Raw genomic sequence first — 21584 nt, 5'->3', positions numbered from 1 at the left:
AGAGTGTTGTTTAGTGTTGACTTTTTAATGGTGATCACTGTGGTAGTGGTTGGAGCTCAAATTACAGCTAGGAATCAAAAGAGTTCTGGGTAAAAATTGTTTTCATACTGGGATGCTTACTCATTGTGAGACCTTGTGGAAAATAACTTGACCTCTGTCTCAGTCATCCTGGCTGTAAAACTGGATAAATTCAAGATCTCATCTGGTTTTCAGTGCCACATTAGACTTTATTTACTATGAACAAATACACTACAGAAACAGAAAATGCCTTTGGCCATGGAATCTAATTAGTGTTTGTGTCTTCTGTGCAAAAACATGTGCATGAAGGCATTTTTTAAATGACTCTCTTCAGGCCCTATTTATTACTTTACATGACAGAGTCATTGCAAATACTGGTCCTTGATAACTACAGACATGAGATAAATTAACTGTTTCATAAACTCCATTTGTCCCTTGGATGCTTGTTCTTAATTAGAAGCATGTTGTTTCTTTATATTAGTAAGTGATTGGTGGTATCCTTCACTTCTGGATAGAAAAGAGGACTTCCTTTTTTATTTGAAAAGTGTATTGTGCTTTTCTGGTCCTAGGAAGCTAATTGATTGCTGAAATGCTTTCAGTTAAATTCTGAGAACCTTTCCATTTTGGTTGATGTCAGTGGACTTGTTGAGTATGCTTTGGTTAGTTTCTCATATGTTGCTGTCACGCCAGACTATATGAGATCATAGGGCTATAAAGTGTAGTTTTTTGCTGCAATAAGAGGTGTTTACTTTATGCCGCAGGGCCACTCTGCTTTTAACTGCTGAATCATATTTAGCTTTTACATATTCCCATGTCAAGAGAATAATGCAGAGGCTCTGATTATATTAAAATTAAGCATATTTTTAAAGAATCAGCTTTATATCTTAAATATTTTATTAAAGATATTATTGAATTGAAACTCAGGGCATATCAACACAGCAAAAAAAACTATGGCAGCGAGTCTCAGAGCCTAGTCAACTGACTTGAGCTCTCAGGGCTCAAGCTATGTGGCTAAAAATAGCAATGTAGACATTTCCACTTGATCATATTAACACATGTATTAAAAACAATATATGTTACATAGGAAACTAGCACAAAGGAATCCAAAACAAACAACACTGTAACAAACAAACTGGAAAAAAAAACATCGAGGAGTCCGGTGGCACCTTATAGACTAAAAAATTTATTTGGGCATAAACTTTTGAAGGTAAAACCCCCCACTTCTTCAGATGGACTTCAGTGGTGTTTTTTTACCCATGAAAGCTTATGCCCAAATAAACCTGTTAGTCTTTAAGGTGCCACTGGACTCCTCATTGTTTTTGTGGATACAGACTAACACAGCTACCCCTCTGATGAACTGGAAAGGAAGATACGTTTTGGTTCTTGACTGGAAACATGCAATGGACTTCTGGCAAACTGAGAGGAATATCACTGGAGTGTGGCAAGCCATGATAGTCAGCAGTTCCAGTCCCAGTGATCTCATTTGCCATATTAGTAAATTGATGGGCCTCTTGTGTAAGACATTGAATCATACTTGCCAATACAGGTTGTGGAGTACAGTGTCTTGGAAGGTCTGTATTTAATCTCTATAAAAATTATTTAAAAGCAGAAGCAAAGTTAGTACAAGTAATGAATACAAGCTACTGAATATCCAGGTCTTAACTTAGAGGGTATTGTAGTACCATATTATAGAATACTATCTTTTAGGTTATATCATTTAAAAAAAAGACAATTGTTACAGCCAGGACAGTGTTGACAAAAGATTATGTTCATCCAAAATAGTCATTTACATAGGAAATGTTTAGTCTGGTCTTCAAGAAGTACATAAGTGTATGTGTAAGTGCTTAAGGAAAGGCAATACCAATACCATAATGCAATGGAAGACAGAAATGGTTCCAAGTCAAATATCCCTTCCAAGTCAAAAGAAGTTAATTTTGTTAGTGTTTCGAATCCTCCAGGGCCATGACTTGATTTACATTACTTCATAGCAGAAGTATAATTATCCTGGGTTGCTGTTTACACACATTGACTTTAAAATGTTTTTAATAATGTATGGCTTTAATAAGCCTTTGTATTAGAGATGGAGAGCTCAAGATAATTAACTGTAATTAAAGTCACATTGTCCAGAATTCAGCAAAATAGAATACAGAGCTTTAACGAAAGCCACATCCTGTCATCTTCAAGTTTGAGTTTGTTATACTATCTTGGATTGTAGTGAAGTCCATCAATTAGATTGAAAACCACACCATGTGGTTTTTCAGTATTATAAGTTCTCGCTGTATTGTTCCATCTAGTTATGCAAGTTTAAGTTTATACATACATATATTTATAGGCAAACCAGAAGACTTCGTGATGCTGAACAAGAAAAAGACCGAACGTTGCTGAAGACTATTATAAAAGTTTGGAAAGAAATGAAATCCCTGCGTGACTTTCAGAAGTTTACTAACACACCCATGAAACTCTATTTGAGAAAGTATGTTTTGATAACATTTTTTGTTACTTCATGTGCTAGCAGTGGGATTTTATTGCATGTTGCCATATTTAAGAGTTCACAAGTAACACGAACAAGGCACAACGATAAGCTTTTAGTAGCAAGTTCTGGTATCACCTTTTTTTTTTTTTAAGACAACAAGTAATTACAATAACTGAGAGAAATTACTAGAGGGTAATGTCCAAAGTCAGAATTGTTTAGTTCGTTGTGGATAGTTACTATCTGCTGTCAATTAGCATCTATCACAATTCTTAAAACTAACCTCATCCCTCACACCATTTTGAAGTCTTATAACTAAATACTAGATATAAATTGTTGTTCTTAGAATATCTCACACATTTTATGCACTCATGTAACTAGCTCTGTGAGTTCATTACAATTTCATTATAATGTGCAAGACAAGGGAAAAAGAATTACTAATTACTGCTGACCATTAAAAATTGTCTTAAGGAATAATTTTAGTATTCTTCATTTATTATTATTACTATTATTTATTAGTATTATTGTAGCACTTAGGAGCCCTTGGCATGGCCCAGGACCCTATAGGGTTTGTTATTTCATAATCAGAAGTTTATTAGGATCCCAAAGGCCTGCTTTGCGTTCAGAGCTTCAGAAACTATGACAAAGATAACCTAGTAATACTACTGTATCCTATGTGCTGAAAATTGCTTGAAAACTTACCGGTACATGAAAGCATAGGTTAAATGTGAATGCATTTATCAACAGAATACATTTTTGTTATAATGAAAGGGTACAACATAACAGTAGGGTACAATATATTTGTAAATTATAATTAATTGTTTTGAAGGGAAGAGGTTGACCAGAGATCAGATAAAAAAATCTATGAAGCAGAAATTCAGGCTGAAATAAATGAACTATTAGAAGAATACATGGAAGAGTATGAAAAGAAAATGGAAGAATACAAAACTGAGCTACAAGAGTGGAAATCTTGGAAAAAGGCACAGGTTTGTGTAAACAACACAGCCTATAAAATTGCATTATTGCCAATTGTATTTTTAAGATATCTCATGTTATGGTAGAAATAGCTTGAAGATGAGTATAGCCATCACAAATTGTTAAGTGTAATGGAGTTCAGTTGGGTAAATTATTTATGTTTAGGATTGTTACTAAATTAATTTGTGTTAAATAAATGGTATTTAAGTGAAATAGCTGTAGTGGAGTAGAACAAGTTAAACTTTCTCTAAGATGTTTATTCTGTAGTGGTGATTGTTTTGTCTGATGTTGGTTTTCAAACTTCTTCGCTTACCATTTCAGCACTTAAATGGTTTCATTAGACTAGATTAAACAGTTTTGCTGTATGCATGTTAAATTCAAGTCCCTGTGATTGTGAATGATTTTCCTTGTTACTTCAGGAGTTAAAATGAATATATTTCTCATAGTTAACAGTGAAACAATAAGATGTTTCTGGTGAACTGGCAGTCAAAACTAAATGTCCAGTTACATCAAATAACTATTTAAAACTAGAAAATGCAATGAACTAATGTACTAGTTTGAACTTCTTCAGAGCTTTATTAATATTTGTCTTAGAATACAAATTAAGGGCTCAGTTGTCCCTTGAAGATACAGCTGTGTGCAAGAGGAGGGGATTCCAAGGTACACAGAACCAACTGTGATCGCCAGAGATGATTGTCTAGAGAAGCCACAATACTTTCCAGAGCTTTCTGGCAGTACAGCCACAATATTGTCCTTTTAAAGAGTGCAGTGTGTGTTCTTTGCAAGCCTGGGCAGCTCTGGTCCCAGAATGGGAAAGGTCATGGCCCTGCTCCCTCCACACTTCCTTTGGGAAGCATTAGGAACTCTGATGAGGAGGAGGTGTCCGAGTAGTGTAAGGATTTCAATTGTACTTTGCCCATACAGCTTCTTTTAGTGGTCTTATGCACCAGCTATCAGTTTTGCTCAGGCACCAGCTATCATTTCTGTTCAGAAACAGCCCATGTGTCAAATAATAGGGGCCTTGTCAATTAAGATTGGGGTGCATTGATTAAACTATCTAATATATTTTCATTAATAACGAATGGTTTTTGTTACCGCTATCACTTTGTTTCTTCCGGGGCCACTCATTCTCCCTGGGACTAATAAAACAATCTGCCTGAAAAGTGCCAATTTTAGTATGTCACATGGTTGTTAGCATAGAAAGGCAGAGGGAAAAAGATGGATGAATGCTTTTAGCCTTTGTCTTAATAGCACTTCAACAAAGGTGGCCTGTAAATATTCCCACTTATGAGCTACACCCCTCAGCAACTCCCTTTGCCCCAACTGTCCTGAGTTTGGGGACCTTCTGTTGTTGGTTTATTTGTGATATGATAGTACCTAGATATCATCATTAGTAATAAGGGCCCCCTTGTTCTAATCATTGTACAGACACATAATGTAAAGACAAATCTTGCCCCAAAGAGTTTACAGTCTAAATATATTATGAGGGATAACAGGTGGCAATAATGAATAGATGGGGGAAATGCAAGATACCAGTAAGAATATTATGATCAATGTAATCCAACACAGGAGCTGCCTAGCCATTGGTGAGTGTCTTGTAGCTTGTAGTTTGTTGGAGAAAAACTTAGTTCTCGCTTTTTGGTTGGGTGCAGCAGAGTCAGATACTTTATTTTCTCTTTACAATTGTATAGAGGGAGGGCGTGCGCTAGGACACAGGGTTTCCCCCTCCTAGGCAGGTCTCACTCCAAGTAAACAATTACAGCAAGCATTTATACTTTTTGTTACATACAATAATAAGCAACAGCTGCATTTTGTTTATACATAGGCCATCTTGATATCTTATTATTCTCACTTCTATTTAGACGCCAGTCTACACTCCTCATTATCAACACAAGGTTGCAACAACTTCTCACAGTTCTTTCCCATTCGCCTCACGCAATCCTCGCTTCTACAAATCTCGCATTATTAAGGTTACAGCTAGCCTGAGTCTTGCTAACAGAGACTGTCATGCATTGAAATCCCTGTCAGTTCTTGCTCTACTTCCACACATAGCAGAGTTGAGTTGTAAAGGCGAGATTTGAAGGAAGATACAGTAGTGGCTATGCTGTTTTTGGGGAGAGCTTCTCCTATACATAAAGATTGTAATTGGAGGAAGAATGAAGGTGTTGAATGGAAATTGGTCTATGGACAATGAAAGATGCTTTTGTTGATAGAGCAGAGGTAGGGGTTGACAGCTCAATAACATATAAGAGATAATAGGCAGGGTGAGGCTAAGCCAGAAAGAACCTTAAAAGCGAAGACAAATAGTGTTTGATGCAGTGAAGAAGGGGCACCAGTGGAAGGATGCAGAAAGGGGGATGTGGAAGCAGGGAAAGAATTAACAAGGATTTGAAGGGGATTTTAATGCATGTCAGTCAGTTAGCAAGAGTTAGGCTAGCTGTGACCCTAATGACATAAAATTTGTAAAAGCAAAGATAGTGTGAGGCAGAGAACAAGAACTGTGTAAAAAGTTATTACGACCTTGCAACTTAATAACCAAATATGCAGGCTGGCGTCTTTTAGGAGTGAGACAAATAAAATAGCAGAAAGGCTTATGTATAAACAAAATGTATTTGTTGCTTTTTACTGTCTGTATTATTGCTAGTAATTGTCTGTAACAAAGGTATAAAGACTTGCTGTAATTGTTTACCAGTTAAGAGACCTGTCCGCAGGGGCGGCTCTAGACACCAGCGCGCCAAGCAGGCGCTTGGGGCGGCCGTTTCCCGGGGGGGCGGCATTTGGCTCCGGTGGAGCTCCCGCCGGCATGCCTGCGGCAGGTCCACCGGAGCCCGGGATGAGCGGACCTGCCGCAGGCATGGCTGCGGCGGGTCCCGTCTTCCCGCGGCTCCGGTTGAGCTCCCGCAGGCATGACTGCGGCAGGTCCGCTCGTCCCGGGCTCCGGTGGACCTGCCGCAGGCATGCCGGCGGGAGCTCCACCGGAGCCGCGGGAAGACGGGACCCGCCGCGGGACCGGGGAAGGGCGGCGCAGCGCTCCGCGCTGCTTGGGGCAGCCGGATTTCTAGAGCCGCCCCTGCCTGTCCGGGACTGGGGCGACCCTATGTCCTAAGGCACTCCCTCCTTCTATTGTAATTACTAGAGAAAGAATAAAGTATTTGATTTTGCTGCACCCAAAAAAAAAGCGAGAACTGAGTTTTTCTCCGACAGGGATGATGTGGTTGGAGCCAGAAACCAGGGTGTTCTTTGCAGTGGCTTTTTGAATGGATGAAGAAAGGGAGAAAAACAGTTCCTATTGGGACCTGTAACCTTTGATTTATGTGTTCCCAATTAGTAACTTAAAAATAAGGAATAAAACCAAACTGAATTCTTTAAGGTTTGAGCCTCCAGAGTATTTACAGCTAATTTAATGTAGTGGAGGACTGTGAATGGTACAGAGTGCTAAAATTAAAAACTTTATTTAATGTAAAAATTTTAAGCAAGCAGGCATTACAATATAACCATACACTGTGTTTATATTCTCATTCTTAGATGAAGTACTGCATTTAGAGGTGATCAATCCCTAATTGAGGAGAATGGGTATAGTCGTTTCTCTAATGGTACCTTGATGGTGCATGGGTGTGTCTAATCTAAAATTAGTGCTCTACCCTTTTTATAATCAATTATAATAATACCCCTTAATTAATTAACATTACATCCACATTTTTATCATAATTAAATATATTTTACTTTTGCATTAGCTATTTAACATTAATTGTCATTTTAGTTTATGGGGGAGGGATAGCTCAGTGGTTTGCCCATTGGCCTGCTAAATCCAGGGTTGTGAGTTCAATCCTTGAGAGGGCCACCTATGCATCTGGGGCAAAATCAGTACTTGGTCCTGCTAGTGAAGGCAGGGGGCTGGACTCAATGACCCTTTGGGGTCCCCTCCAGTTCTATGAGATAGGTATAGCTCCATATATTAGTTAACATCTGTGTAAGTACCATACCAGTAACTATCAATATAGATAGCATTTTCCAGAAACTTAACATTTTATCTAAAACACTTGTAAAAACCAGTTAGGACCAAAACATGTTTACATCATAACCAGGAATTGTGTCCTAATTTATCTTCAACTTACCTCTAAATTGTCTCACTTTACATTACTCATATTTTACCCGGCCTCACTTAACTATTGTGAAGCCTGTTTTTACAAAATAGATTTGTGGGTGTTTCTATGTAAATATAAGCAAGTGTCATCTCTATAGGCTACAGATCAGACAAGGCCTTACATGTTTGAAACTAAGATTATAAAAGGATCTATGATCCTCAACCACCTCAGGTCCTTTATTTTTTTAGGTTAGGTGCGGGTATATAGACCTTCACTCCATGCCAGGAGAGCACTTTTTTGGTGTCTGTGGGTTGTGGTGCTTTGTTTTTTGTTTTGTTTTAGCCTCAGATAGCCTGATAGTTTACTATCATTATTGGAGTTTTGATATCTTAGATTATAGTTTAAAGAGTTTCTAGATAATTTGGTGGCCATAATAAAAGGAGTAGAAGGAAGAAAGATGATAAAAAATAGAGCAGAGTAATGAGAAAGAAAAGCAACCATGAGTGTTAGAAATAACAGTTGTGCAACTAGTTTGACTAGATGGGGGAATCAAAGGGAGAATTTCTATGTGTCTGTGCTATGCAAGAGCTCATGATCATAATGGTCTCATTTGTCATTAAAATCTATTAATCATAGCATTCAATTAATACATTTATACCAATGTAAAACAAATATTTCAACAAAACTGTCATGTTATTTGAACATTCCCTAAAACAGTATTTCTAAGAGAGACATTCATGAGATCTATTGACTGGTCAGCAGTTACTGTACTGTTAATTAGATACATGGTGCTCCATGGCAGGTAAAGTCTACCAAGCAGATAAGAATTATACTGCTCCAATCCCCGTTTTCAGTTGTAAGTTCATAGATTCCAATGTCAGAAGGGACTATTGTGATCATATAGACTGACCTCCTGTATAATGCAGGCCACAGAACTTCCCTAAAGTAATTCCTAGAGCATATATTTTAGAAAAACCTTCAATCTTGATTTTAAAATGGCCAATAATGGAGACTCCACCATGAACCTTGATAAAATGTTCCAGTGGTTAATTCCCCTGACTATTAAATATTTATGCCTTATTTTCAGCCTGAATTTGTTCCAGCCATTGTATCATGTTATACCTGTCTCTGCTACATAGACGAGCCCATTATCAAACATTTGTTCCCCATGTAGGTTCTTAGACTTTAATCAAGTCACCTCTTAACTTTTTCTTTACGCTAAATAGATTGAGCTTTCTGAGTCTTTCACTAGAAGGCATATTTTCTAATCCTTTAATAATTCTCATGGCTCTTCTCTGAACCCTCTCCAATCTATCACTATCCATCTTGAATTGGGGACACCAAAACTAGATGCAGTATTCCAGCTCTGATCCCACTAGTACCAAACACAGAGGCAAAATAACCTCTCTATTCTAACTCAAGATTCACCTCTTCATGATCCAAGGATTGCATTAGCCCTTTTGGCCACAGCATCGCACTGGGAGCTGATTATCCACCATGACCCCCATATCTTTTTCAGAGCCATTGCTTCCCAGGATAAATCCACCATCTTGTAAATCTGAATGCTTCTGATAGCAGCAGGAACATTGGCGCAGCTGGGCAGTCAGTAAGACCAAAGCTGAAAAATGATTGCATTTACTAGCAGAGGAGAGAAGAGAACTGATTGTATACATTGTATACATGATTAAGGCTACGTTTTAATCACGGGTATTTTTAGTAAAAGTCATGGACAGGTCACGGGCAGTAAACAAATATTCACGGCCCGTGACCTGTCCATGACTTGTACTATACCCCTGACTAAATATTGGGAGAGCTGGGGGTGGTGGGGGGTGGCCCGGGGGAGGCCTGGGGGGCGCTGCAGGTGCTGGGGGCAGTGGCAGCCCAGGAGGTGCTGCAGGTGCTGCAGTGGGTGCCAGCCCGAGGGGCACTGTGGCTGCGAGCAGCCCGGGACCCCTGCTGGTGCTAGGGGGGAGGGTTGGCGGGGCTGGCAGGCTCCCTAGCCGGCTTCTGGGATAACAACGACATGTCCCTCCCTAAGCTCCTAGCTCCATTCGCTGCCAGTACTGCAGCTCCCATTGGTCAGGAACTGCGACCAATGGGAGCTGTGGGGGCAGTACCCGTGGGTGGAGGCAGCGTGCGGAGCTAGGAGCTGAGGGAGGGATATGTTGCCACTTCACCTCCCCCAAGGTAAGCGCTGCCCCTCCCGTGCCCGAACCCCCAGCCCTGAGCCCCCCCACCTAAACTCCTGCTGCTGGGAGGGTGGGTTGGGCTGTGACCCAAGACTGCCCCAGCAGCAGCCGGTGCGATTGGCCCAGGAGCTGGAGCTGCCTGAGCTCCTTGGGCAGCCCCAGAGCCAGCGACACCAGCCGCTGCAGAAGACATGGAGGTAACACAAAGTCACGGAATCAGTGACCTCCATGACAAACTCGCAGCCTTATACATGATATCTAATAATTGTAATCACTTTTAAAACATCAAATAGCTGGCTTAATGGCTTAGTGAAAATACAGCTGCTCTGTGGGAGATCTGGGTTCTGTTTCTTGGACTTTAGATCACTGGGGACCAGAAGAATTGCAGTAGTAATTGTGTCAGTCTTTACCTATGTCAGTTAAAGAGTCAAGTATGATCCTGGGAATGGCTGTCAGCCCTAAGAGGGGACAAACTTGGTGGCTCAGGCTAAAGAGAAAATCGAAAGCCTCACAATGATCACTCAGGCAAATTCTGAATTTGTAAGTGTATTCTTTGAGATAGTCAAGTTAAGCCTGTTGTTTAACTATATGAATGCAGAGAACTACTAGCTGCAGAATAAATGAAGTTGGACAAAAGAGTGGGAGAACTTTATATAATCCTTTCAGAATAATAAAAAGTAATTGCCAACTAACCATTTGCAATGTGTAAGGAAAGTAGAACAGTCAGAAATAACTAAATATAGTGTATATTTTGATCAAAACAATTGCAAGTAGAACACTTTGGAGGAAAACTCTGTATTTTCTATATGCAGAAGACCAAGAAGAAAAAGAAAATAAAACAAAGTCAAGACCAAGAGGAAGAAGAAGCAGAGGAGTCAGAATATGGTGAGGAACCAGTAAAACCCATCCCTCCTAAGCTTGCTGATAGGCTGGAGGTAGAGCAACAAGTTAGAGAAAAAGCCATCAACATCAGGAGGAAACCTGGAGAACCTGCTTTAATTCCTGAGTTGAGCCTGACGGGAAGTGTAACTCCTAATGATCTGTGCCCCAGGTAAGATTGCTTGTCGTTTCCACCAACAGAAATACATTACCTCATCTACCTTGTCTCTCTCATATCCTGGGACTAACACATCTGCGACGCTGCAAGTACTTATCATTTTGTCATTATCAATCTTCTGTTATATTTTTTGTTTGAATATTATTTATTTATTTATATTTAATTTAAATTAATTCAACTTTAGAAATACATTCTGAACACTCTGCTTAGCCTAGCTATTGGAATGTTCAGCATCTTCTTTCTACAGTTGGTATAATTTTATTAAGTTCCTTTGTAGGTCACATTTAAGATCCTGCGTATATTTGAACGTTGGGCAAAATCCTGCAGGTTCCTCCATGGTCAAGGAGGGCCCTACATGCAGTGGAAGAATTTCAGTACCAATGTCACTAGAAAGAACACGTCGTGACAGGGACCTGTGGCTGAAAATGCTTCTCATGCAGAAATCCCTGCAGCCACCTCTGGAGATGGGCAGTGGCAAACCCTCTCCCTCATGCTCCCTGGCAAGGTCTGAACTGACCGGGAGCATGGCTTCACCCTCTCTGGAGCAGAGACAAGAAGCTCGGCAGCTGCCTATGGAGTAGGGCAGTAAACCCGCTCCCTTGCCAGGTCAGAACTGATCGGGAGCCCGGCTTCACCCTCTCACGTGAAGAGGCAGGAAGCCCTAATGTTTCCTCTCAGAGACACTCAAGAGGGTAAAGGATCTCCTGCAGGGTCTTTACCCTTGGTGCTGTCAGCGCCGAGAGCAGGCAAATCTGACCGCCCCTGCACTTCACAAGCAACTCTCACGGGGCTCAAAAGCAGGGACCCGACTTCCTACAGCAGGAAGCTCTCCTCGGCACCGGTTCCCCCAGCACCGACAATGGACCCGGTGCTGACAACACGTTCCACCCCCTGCACTGAGCTTGCCTGCTACCCCCGGAGCAGATCCAGACCCTTTGCGGGGCTCTCACAAACTGCTCTCGGCTCCTGCAAAAGTGAAACTAAAATCACTCCGGGCTGCCGCTCAGACTTCATGCTCTGCAGCACACCAGTCTAGGGACCCATCTTTTTCCTACCTAGTGCCCTGGCCTCAGTGGTACCCGTGGTCGGCTCCTGCCACCGCTCCTCCTTGCGCCCCTTCTACCGGACCGCAAGCTTGTCCTATGCCTATATTCCCAGTTCTATCAACATCTAGAGCTCCTGAACCCCCTCCTGAAGACGTGGGCTATGAATCATTCACTGTTTTACTGGCTCCTGCCCCGCCATGAGCCGCAGAAGTTGCCCTTATGCCTCCACCTCCCCAAAACGTGGACGACTTTATGCAATTCCAGGAACTTTTTAAGAGAATGGCACTCAGCCAGGACATCCTCCTGGAGGAAGTCCAGGAGACACAACATAGGCTTCTCAAAATCCTCCAACCCTCTGCACCTTCAAAGATAGCACTACCCATAAACGAAGCTCGCCTAGAACCAGCTGGTACTCTCTGGCAGACCCCTGCCTCCATTCCACCAACATGCAAGAACATTCAACATAAATACTGCGTGCCCGCGAGGGAAGTCAATTTCTTATTTTCCTACCCCCAACCCAATTCTCTTGTGGGACCCCTCTCACGAGCACCTTCTCTGCGTGCAGGTGGCTCATCTTCTCCACCTAGGTGCAGTCGAACGTGTGCTGATGCAACATCGGGGAAAAGGATTCTACTCCCAAAAGAAAGGCAGGGGGTGGAGACCTATATTGGACGTACACCAACTGAATAAGTTTGTACGTGTACAAAAATTCAAGATGGTCACATTGGGCACAATAATACCCGCACTGGAACAAGGTGACTGGTTCACAGCCCTCATCCTACAAGATGCCTTTTTCCATATATCCATTCATCCAACCCAGCAGACATAGTTTCTGCATAATACTGACTGCGCCACCGAATGTATTGGCCTCCCTACATTGGTGGACAAAACCAGAGAACCTATGCACGGACGTTCCCTTCCATCCACACTCCCGAGTACTCATGCTGCCCACGGTCGCTTCCCAGATAGATCGCAGAGCGCACTTAGGCGACCACAAGGCACGGGGCTGCTGGTCCTTATCAGAGACGTGTCTGCACATCAATCTCCTAGAACTCAGAGCTGTCAGGCAGGGAGGAGCACAATCTCACTCCCTATGCACAACAGCCATTAAACTATGGAATTGGTGCATACAACATCACATAAAAGTCACCGCTTCCTACCTGCCTGCATGTGTCAACACCACCGCTGACACACTCAGCAGATACTTCTCCAAGAAACACGAATGAGAATTACATCCCACAATACCCCGACAGCTCTCCTCCCACTGGAGCACTTTCTCGATAGACCTGTTTTCCACTCCTCAAAACTGCAAATGCCATCTATTTTGCTCCAGAACAGGACTCGGAAACGCACCTCATTCCTTGGAACAACTCCCTCATGTACACTTTTCCACTGATTCCACTCATACACAGGGTTCTACGCAACATCACAGAGGACAAGGCCCGGGTCATACTTATTTCCCCAGCTTGGCCCAAGCAGGCGTATCCTTACCTGCTACGCATGTCCATCCATCCTCCCCGTACTCTCCCCGACAGACCACATCTCCTTTCCCAGAACTGCGGTCAGCTTCTTCATCTGCAGCTCTGGAACCTCCATCTAGCGGTGTTGTTCCTTCATGGTTTCAATCCCACAAATTAGCCTGCTGAGAACAGGTCCAACATGTCCTCCTGCACAGTAGAAGGGACTCCACTCCTAAGACTTTCCTGCAAAAGTGAAAATGCTTCTCCATCTGGTGCTTCCAGAGATGCCTAATACCCCTGCAACCCTCCCTGACATCTTAGACTATCTTTTCGAACTAAAACAGGATGGTTTTTCACTCAGTTTTATCAGAGTACACCTCGCAGCCCTTACCACCTTCCATGACACTCTGGCCGACTATTCACTTTCGCACACCACACCATGAAACACTTCCTCACGGGCCTGCAAAATCTCTACCCTGAGATTCATTCACCAGTAGCCTCCTGGAGTCTCAACCTAGTTCTCCGCGCTCTTTCGAAACCCCCTTTCGAGCCCCTGGCCACCTCATCCCGGCTCCACATGTCCACGAAAGTGGCTTTCTTGGTTGCCATAACGTCAACAAGAAGGGTTGGTGAAATAAGCGCCCTGATGGCCTACCCTCCCTACACCATTTTCTCTAAACACAAGCTTACCGTACGAACCCGCCCCAAATTCCTCCCCAAGGTAGTGTCTACCTTCCATGTTAACCAGTCAATACACTTACCTTTATTCCATCCCAAGCCTCACATGTCTCCACAGGAAGCTGTATCACATGCCCTCGACGTCCGATGGGCTCTTTCATTCTATCTTGACAGAACTAAACCATTTCGTGAATCTGGCTTTTGTTTCTACTACCAAGAGATCAAAGGGTTACACTATCTCTAAGCAAAGACTCTCCAAGTGGATCTCCACCTGCATCAGATCCTGCTATCAGACCCAGAAAGTTCAACCACCAGAGGGTATTAGGGCTCATTTTACTAGAGCAATGTCAACATCCATTGCCTTTCTCCACAACGTACCTGTTACAGACATATGCAAGGCAGCCATGTGGACATCTGACCACACATTTGCCAAACATTATGCTGTCACACGGGATACCACGGCAGACACCATAGTCGGCCATACGGTACTGTCTACCATTGTCCCTCATACAACTCCAAAATCTCACCAACCATAATGGATACTGCTTCACATTCACCTAGAGTGGAGCACCCACAGGGACAGCACTCGAAGAAGAAGAGAAAGTTACTCACATTGCAGTAACTGAAGTTCTTTGAGATGTGTGTCCCTGTGGGTGCTCCACTCCCCGCCCTCCTCCCCTCTACTTTGGAGTACAAGTATGATTTCTCCACAGTAGAGAAGGAACTGAGGAGGGTGCTGGACACACGTGTTCAAGAAGATTCCAACGAGACGGGATATACCAACTGAGCATGTGCATCCCGACCAGGCACTGCTACCGAAAATCTCTGATCAATGGCGCCGGGACGCAATGTCACCTAGAGTGGAGCACCCACAGGGACACACATCTCAAAGAACTTCAGTTACTGCAAGGTGAGTAACTTTCTCTTTTGCAGTTGATAGATGTTAAACTAAGGCTGCTTGCCTTCTCTGTGGTTTAGGCCACCATGAGCACATCACACCTGAGCCCAAGTCCCTCCATAGGCTCCCAGGCAGCTTTGAAAAGGCCTTTCCATCATAAGAATGACACGCGCAACATTGACACTCCCTTCTGACCAAAATCTTCCAGTCAACAAATAAACAAAAAATGGCCCTGAAGGAAACCAACCTTTACAAATTATTTAAATCTTAAAAAAAAAAAAAAAAAGTAAAAAAAACCAAGCAGACTTTTTACACTTGAAAAGGGAGAAATGTCAACGACTCCATGAAATCCACTAGAAACTTCACTTTCACTATCAGTGTTATGTGGAAGGTGCTCAGACACCATGTGACAAGCAGTAGATAGAGAAGAAATTTACACATTGTCAGTGTTTCACAGTTTAACGCAGAATATTTAATGGGTTTCAGTGTCTTAAACTGTTCCATATCAAGGTTATGCAGAAAATAGCTTTAGCATAAACCATTCCTGTTGCTGTTCATCTTTCACACTGCTAGGATATTTTAGATCCTAACTGTTTTTGATAATGTTTATAATTTGTGGGGGAAAGAATTTTCACTAGATGAACAGGTCAGATTTTATCTCCACTTGAGGCTTCTTCATATAACAGTAAGAGGAAAAAGTTTTTTATAAAATCTTTTTGCATTCATGAGAAATCAAAGTAACTGTGGAATTCCCAAGTCATTTTCTGTGTAGTGATGTTTCTATAAAGTAATTAACTGGCCTATTTTTTGGTTTTGTCTCTTGCTTTCTCTTCAGTAATCAGACTCCTATAAAATACCCCAAAGAGTAAAGATATTTTGCACAAAATCTCTCTTGCTACAATTTATGTTTAACATGTTCACAGGGCAGAAGTTTTAAGACGAGAAGATGTAAAGAAACGTTCAGTGTTTTTAAAAGTCCTTTTCAACACTAAAGAAGTGTCGAGGACCGTCACCCGGCAAATAAGCTCAGACTTCAGAGTTCACTTTGGACAAATTTTCAATTTGAAAATATTCAATTGGCCAGAAAGTTTGAAACTTCAGGTACATAATTATTTTGCAAGGACTCCACTATGTAACAAATATTAAAAAGACCATTTTAATTAGTTTTATGCTTTTACACTGTATTTTTTTAATAACAGCTAGAAGGTTGTAAAGCATAGGTCCTCCAGGGCCTGAATTGTTCCCTACCTCAGCTATAAGTGACAAAGATCTAACTTGGCATTGCATTTTTAGCCCTGGGCATATATTGGGAGTGGAGAGGGCCAAGATTTGTCCCTTATCTTTTGGTCTGGACAGTGTGGACTAAGACTCAGAGAAGAAATTAAAACATCTTTAAAAAATACATTTAAATTAATAGGTTCTGGCTAGATTCTAGGTTTCAAAAGGGAAATTAATAAACGATCAAATTATATGGTTTAGTAGGTAAGTGAAGCAACTTTTTTACTTTTTGAGAAGCTGTGGTTTACATCACAGATAAAACAAATATTATGGTCTGTTCTACTCAGGAAACTCTTGTCCACAGAATAAAACTACTGGACAATTTGAAAAAATGTAGTACTCTTGATCAAGTTGTTAACTTGAGTTATAGAGAAGGATGCACTCTCTGAATTGTGAGAATGGCTTCATTCACTCGGAAAAGGGTAATTCAATAATGTAATGAAGCAGACAATAGCACACTTTTAAAATAACCCATTATTAAAATGTTATGTCTAAGGGGTGCCTAATGCAACATTTATCATCCAGGCTGTCTTTTCATGGTACAGTTAAAGGTACACACTAGCCACCTTTCTTCCATGCCTACTTGTGCCACCCACCCTCTTGCACAGGGACAAGGTATAGCTGCAATCCCTTCTCTCAGTGTAGTGCTGAAACTGACCCTCCTAGTACTTCTTTTGCTGCAAACCACCCCAAAGGGGACCAGGAGGGGAGACAGGGTCATGGCACATGGTCCTATGGAGATGGCCAGGCACACTGAGGGAAATAGGCTACACTGTCATAAGGGCTGATATAGTGTACATGCTCTCATTTGCTGGTAGCTCAATAAAGGGTTGTATCTTATGAGATGTGGTCCCTCCAGTAGCTTCCCTGGTGTGGGGTGTGTCTGCCACCAGCAAGTTGGTCAGTAGTTGCATATTGTGTAGGAAGGTAGTAAGGATTTTCATTAAAGGCTAGATGTTGCCCTAAATGCCATCAGGCACATGAGCTGTGGAGGGGACACTCAGCAGCCAAAGTTGACAAAAGGGATTTTTATGAGTCAGCAAGGATTCCTCCTGGGTATTCCCTTAGAAAATTATCTTGTCCACTACTTAGTTATTGCTTTAAACACTGTACATGTGTAAATATTTAAATCGTTACTTATCAGTCTAATATTCCTCCACCTCTTAATCATGTTAACTGCTTTTTTTCTGAACACCCTCCAACTTACTTATATCTTGTAGTAATGAGGCACCCAGAATTTAATGTAGCATTTCACTACTTATGTCTTGCTTATTTCAGATATATGAAACAATGGGACTCAGCAACACTAACTTGTTAGCAGAAATGTTTATACCTGTCCCTGAGACTACAGTTCTCACTGGTAGAGCTCGTACAGAAGAAATAGAGTTTAGCAGCAACCAGCGTGTGATGTTGGACCACGAAGGAGTTGGGAGTGGTATGGATTCTTGCTTACTCTCAGTGGTGCTTGGATTAGAATGTTTTACTCTTAGATTGAGCCCAACATATTACTTTTACGTAGTTTTAGCCAAGTAAATAAAATATATTTCTGTATGTTAAGAATGTTCTGCTAGTCTCAGGCATAAAGCATAATTTAAAATCTCTGAGACTGAGTTATATAAAGCTGTCCCAGTTCACATTATTAGCTAAATTTGTGATGGGATTTTTTTTTGTCCTACTTTGTGAAATACTTTTAGTTTTTAATGTAATAAAAATTATATGATTTTAAAAGGAGTTCTATTTGTTACTTTTCACTGTGTAAAAATAGAATTCTCTCTAAAGTTTTGACTATAAGAAATACACCTAGTGGGGCAGTATGAGCTAGTATAAAATCAGCATGGCTCCACTGACATCATTGATTTACAGCAGCTGAGAACCTGGCCCTGTAAAATATATTCTTGTGTACTAGTTTGTACTCTTCCTAACTGGTTTGCTTACACACTGTAAAAATGCTTTATCACTTTTCTTGACTTTCAACAACATTAAATCCCAATAACTTCTTTCTCAGTTGGTTCCCAAAGTCCCTGCACTCCAGACTCCACCATTTTATTGGTTTTTTTTATTTTAGTAATAAACATTTATATAGTACTATAACATTGCACGGTGTTTTACAGATTCTTTAGAGATTAACAAATTATTTTAACCGTGTCCCAAGGAGTTTCCAATCTTAAATTAGACAAATGTAGCACATGGAGATAAACTAAAGAGAAGAGTAGAAAAATAGGGAATTAAGGTAAAAATAATAATGAGAGTCGTATTATGAAGTGAGTGACTCATACATGTCAGTATTTGCAATAGAGACTATGGTAGGGCAAGAGAGCAGGAGCAGCCTGCACAGGAGTGAAATCAGTGGTGGAAGGCCAGGTGAAAGATGTGGGTGCTGAGCAGAAGAGAGTGAGTGGGTTAAAGGCCACTGAGCATGCTGGATATGCATAAGGCTGTACATCGTGGTTCCCTAGCGGCTGACTTTTCAACCATATGTCTTTTGATTACCATTCAGGCATGAAACCTTTTGGAAAAGTGAGAGCCTTCTAGTAGTGGTTCAGTGTGCAGTTAGGAAAACAAATTCTTCCAAGAGTAGGTGTTGGTGCTAGTTGGTGTTAATAAGCACATTCTTTTCACAGATACTGAATTAGTGTTTCATAAATCACAATAGGATACTGCCATTTTGAAACTTACACGAAAGATCATTGTATATGTTGTTTTTCTCCTGGTTGTAGGCGTGCCATTTTCATTTGAAGCTGATGGTAGTAATAAGATTACTTTAATGACCTCTGGCAAAGTGTCCAATAGTGTTTCCTGGGCAATTGGAGAAAATGGAGTACCCTTAATTCCTCTAGTATCACAGCAGAAAACAGGGATTCCAAGGTAATATGCTGCAGCGACGTGATGAAAAATTTAATATATTATGGTATTTAAAAGTATTTAGAAAATAGGTGATTTTTAATAATCAAGCAATAACTGTCATATGGCTTTTTAAAATACAGAAACTTTTTTCTCTTATGCACTCTATCCCAATGCAAAGGATAGAGAGATAATATTTTAGGTAAATATTTTAATTAACATTTTAATCTTTTAACATTTGGTTGCTAGACAGCATAAAATGCTGAAAGAAGTGGCAGCTGATGCCTTCATTATTATAATGCCCAGATAGCAAACTAAGGGTCAGTGTAGTTTTGTCTTCTTGTTTCTTGTGTTAGAGTGTGAAGAGAACATTATTGGTAATCATCACCAAGAAATACAACCCTTATACAAAATACATTATGCATACAGTCTGTCTACTTTAAATGTCATTCTTATCATGAGTTGAGAGAAACTAAACCACAGGAGTGATAAAGAGAGTAGCACCGGAGTATTGTCACTGTTGCTCTTATTAATTTAATTGGTTAAAAATAAACCTGGCCTCAATCCATACTAAATTTATTTCCCAGGCACTGGTCCATGTGAGCCCTGGAAGCCTGGTAAGCTACAGAAACTAATCCCTGGTCTGTATAAGAAAATGTCCCCTATCCTGAGGCCGCAAACTAGGCATTGTGGATTGCCCCTTCCCCGTGGTGGTAACTTTGGTCACTTCTGTGTAATTCCAGTGAACTGAATGGAGATACACCGTGGATAAATATGGCCCTCTGACTCTGCCATCAGCTCTTGGAAGTTGTATTAGGTGACTTAACTGAGCGTGCTCAGAGTTTTCCCTGTCTTCTTAATGTAGGAAATAGTTCTTCCCAATGGTTAATCCATCCAGTACTTTCTTTGACTCAAACTGCAGCCAAGAAAGAAAGTTATTCTAGATTGATTAGCTCGTACTTACTGTATGGTGGGAGGTTGAAAGATTATTAGTAGCATGAGGCAGTGGCTCATTCATATGATCTCTGTTACTTCTGTACAATTGTGCAGCAGAGTTTTTTAAAATATGAATTAATGCAATGCTCATGAACAGTGCTGCATTGGCTGAAGACCGTTGTTTGCCCATAGAACAGGTAAGGTCCATGCCTACCAGTACCATGGAACTAGGAGTGCAGGCTGCCCCCCCTATGTGCTTCAAACCTGATCTGGAAAGATCACCTCTAGAAGTGAGAGAGGGTATTTTGGCTGTATACCCAGTCAGTGCTAGACCTCTGCTGAGCCTTTCAAAAAGGAGGCCAATTGTGGTGTGGGGGAGGGGTTCTCTTAAATTTGGGCTGTCATAACTTTGCTCCTGAAAACAATTCTCGCAACCTCCCTTTATTGCATCTTCTTGCTGCTGTTTTATAGAGGAATCACCTGATCCAAACCAGGTGTAGCTCCTTTCATAATCAGGGCTCACTAGCCGTTAGGCTCAGTAGCCCTTAAGGGCAAACCACCCTGTTACATTCAGGGTACGCTATGAAGATGCGCATACATACATATAACTTCCCTTAGTGCTAATGGAAGTTACCTCTGTTTGTCTCTTGTTGCACAGAGGATCTATCATTCCAAAATGTAAAATATATTTAATTCCAAACACTTTCATAAACCACCATTCTGAAAATTCAAAAGCTTGATTAATTCCATAACAAAAAGCCTTCATGGTATTATCATGGTAATTAATTTTCCTGTCCTTTTCACAAAAGAAAATATTGTCTGTCCTTTTATAGATCATAAATATTTGTAGCAAAAAACACCGCAAGTCATGAAGAGAAAAATGCCAAAAGCTTGCTTGCTTTCTTATTGCGAGTGTGTGATTAAATTTCATATTTCCAAGTGGTGGAATTTGCAAAGTATTTTTTCCCCAAAAGATTATTCTTTATGTTTATTATATTTCACTGACCAAAAAAAAAGTCTGTTTTTAAACACTGAATCTTTGGTATCAACTGTCATTTCAGTGCTTTAAAAAATATTGATGCTGTTGCATCTATTGGCACTTCAGGCTTAACCGACATGAAGAAACTAGCCAAGTGGGCAGCAGAAACAAAGCTGGATCCAAATGACCCCAAAAATGCAGATCTGATGCAGTTGATAATGGTAAGAGGCTTTAATGAAACCATTTTGTTGAAATCGGGGATTTGCAAAAAAAAAGTATGACTTTTAAAGGAAGTGAAAAAAATAATCCTGCTTTAAACAGTTCAATTCTACATATAGTTGATTTGCAATGCTGTATCTTATGTTTAACATGACATCTTGGATATTCCTAACTTGCCGTTTTTCCATAAATTTAGCATCAGTCACTAAATCAGTGGATTTTAGAATCCTTAAAAAAAAATTAAAATCTTTTTTTGTACCCTAAGCATTAAAACATAGATTGGATTCAGTAACTTTAATTTGTATCAGAGGGGTAGCCGTGTTAGTCTGGATCTGTAAAAGCAGCAGAGAGTCCTGTGGCACCTTATAGACTAACAGACGTATTGGAGCATGAGCTTTCATGGGTGAATACCCACTTCGTCGGATGCATGTAGTGGAAATTTCCAGGGGCAGGTA

The 21584-nt window shown here is 40.9% G+C and overlaps 1 protein-coding gene across 4 annotated transcripts in view; it reads left to right on the top strand.

Moving 5' to 3' along the window:
• CC2D2A (coiled-coil and C2 domain containing 2A) overlaps window positions 1-21584 on the top strand; it is a 147722-nt gene that overhangs the window by 49385 nt on the left and 76753 nt on the right. For all 4 annotated transcript variants that reach the window (XR_005599228.1, XR_005599229.1, XM_039541049.1 and 1 more), the window contains exons 14-20: window positions 2351-2491; window positions 3318-3474; window positions 10550-10788; window positions 15800-15977; window positions 17433-17589; window positions 18872-19019; window positions 20993-21131. Coding sequence is in view for 2 of the 4 variants with exons in the window: in XM_039541049.1 (XP_039396983.1) it covers window positions 2351-2491; window positions 3318-3474; window positions 10550-10788; window positions 15800-15977; window positions 17433-17589; window positions 18872-19019; window positions 20993-21131 (1159 nt within the window). In the remaining 2 variants the exon portion in view is untranslated. The remainder of the gene's footprint in view (window positions 1-2350; window positions 2492-3317; window positions 3475-10549; window positions 10789-15799; window positions 15978-17432; window positions 17590-18871; window positions 19020-20992; window positions 21132-21584) is intronic.

Source organism: Mauremys reevesii, linkage group 5, assembly GCF_016161935.1.
Source record: "Mauremys reevesii isolate NIE-2019 linkage group 5, ASM1616193v1, whole genome shotgun sequence".
Lineage (NCBI taxonomy): Eukaryota > Metazoa > Chordata > Testudines > Geoemydidae > Mauremys > Mauremys reevesii.
The sequence above is the reverse complement of the archived record's forward strand: the minus strand, read 5'-3'. Positions and strand labels throughout refer to the sequence as shown.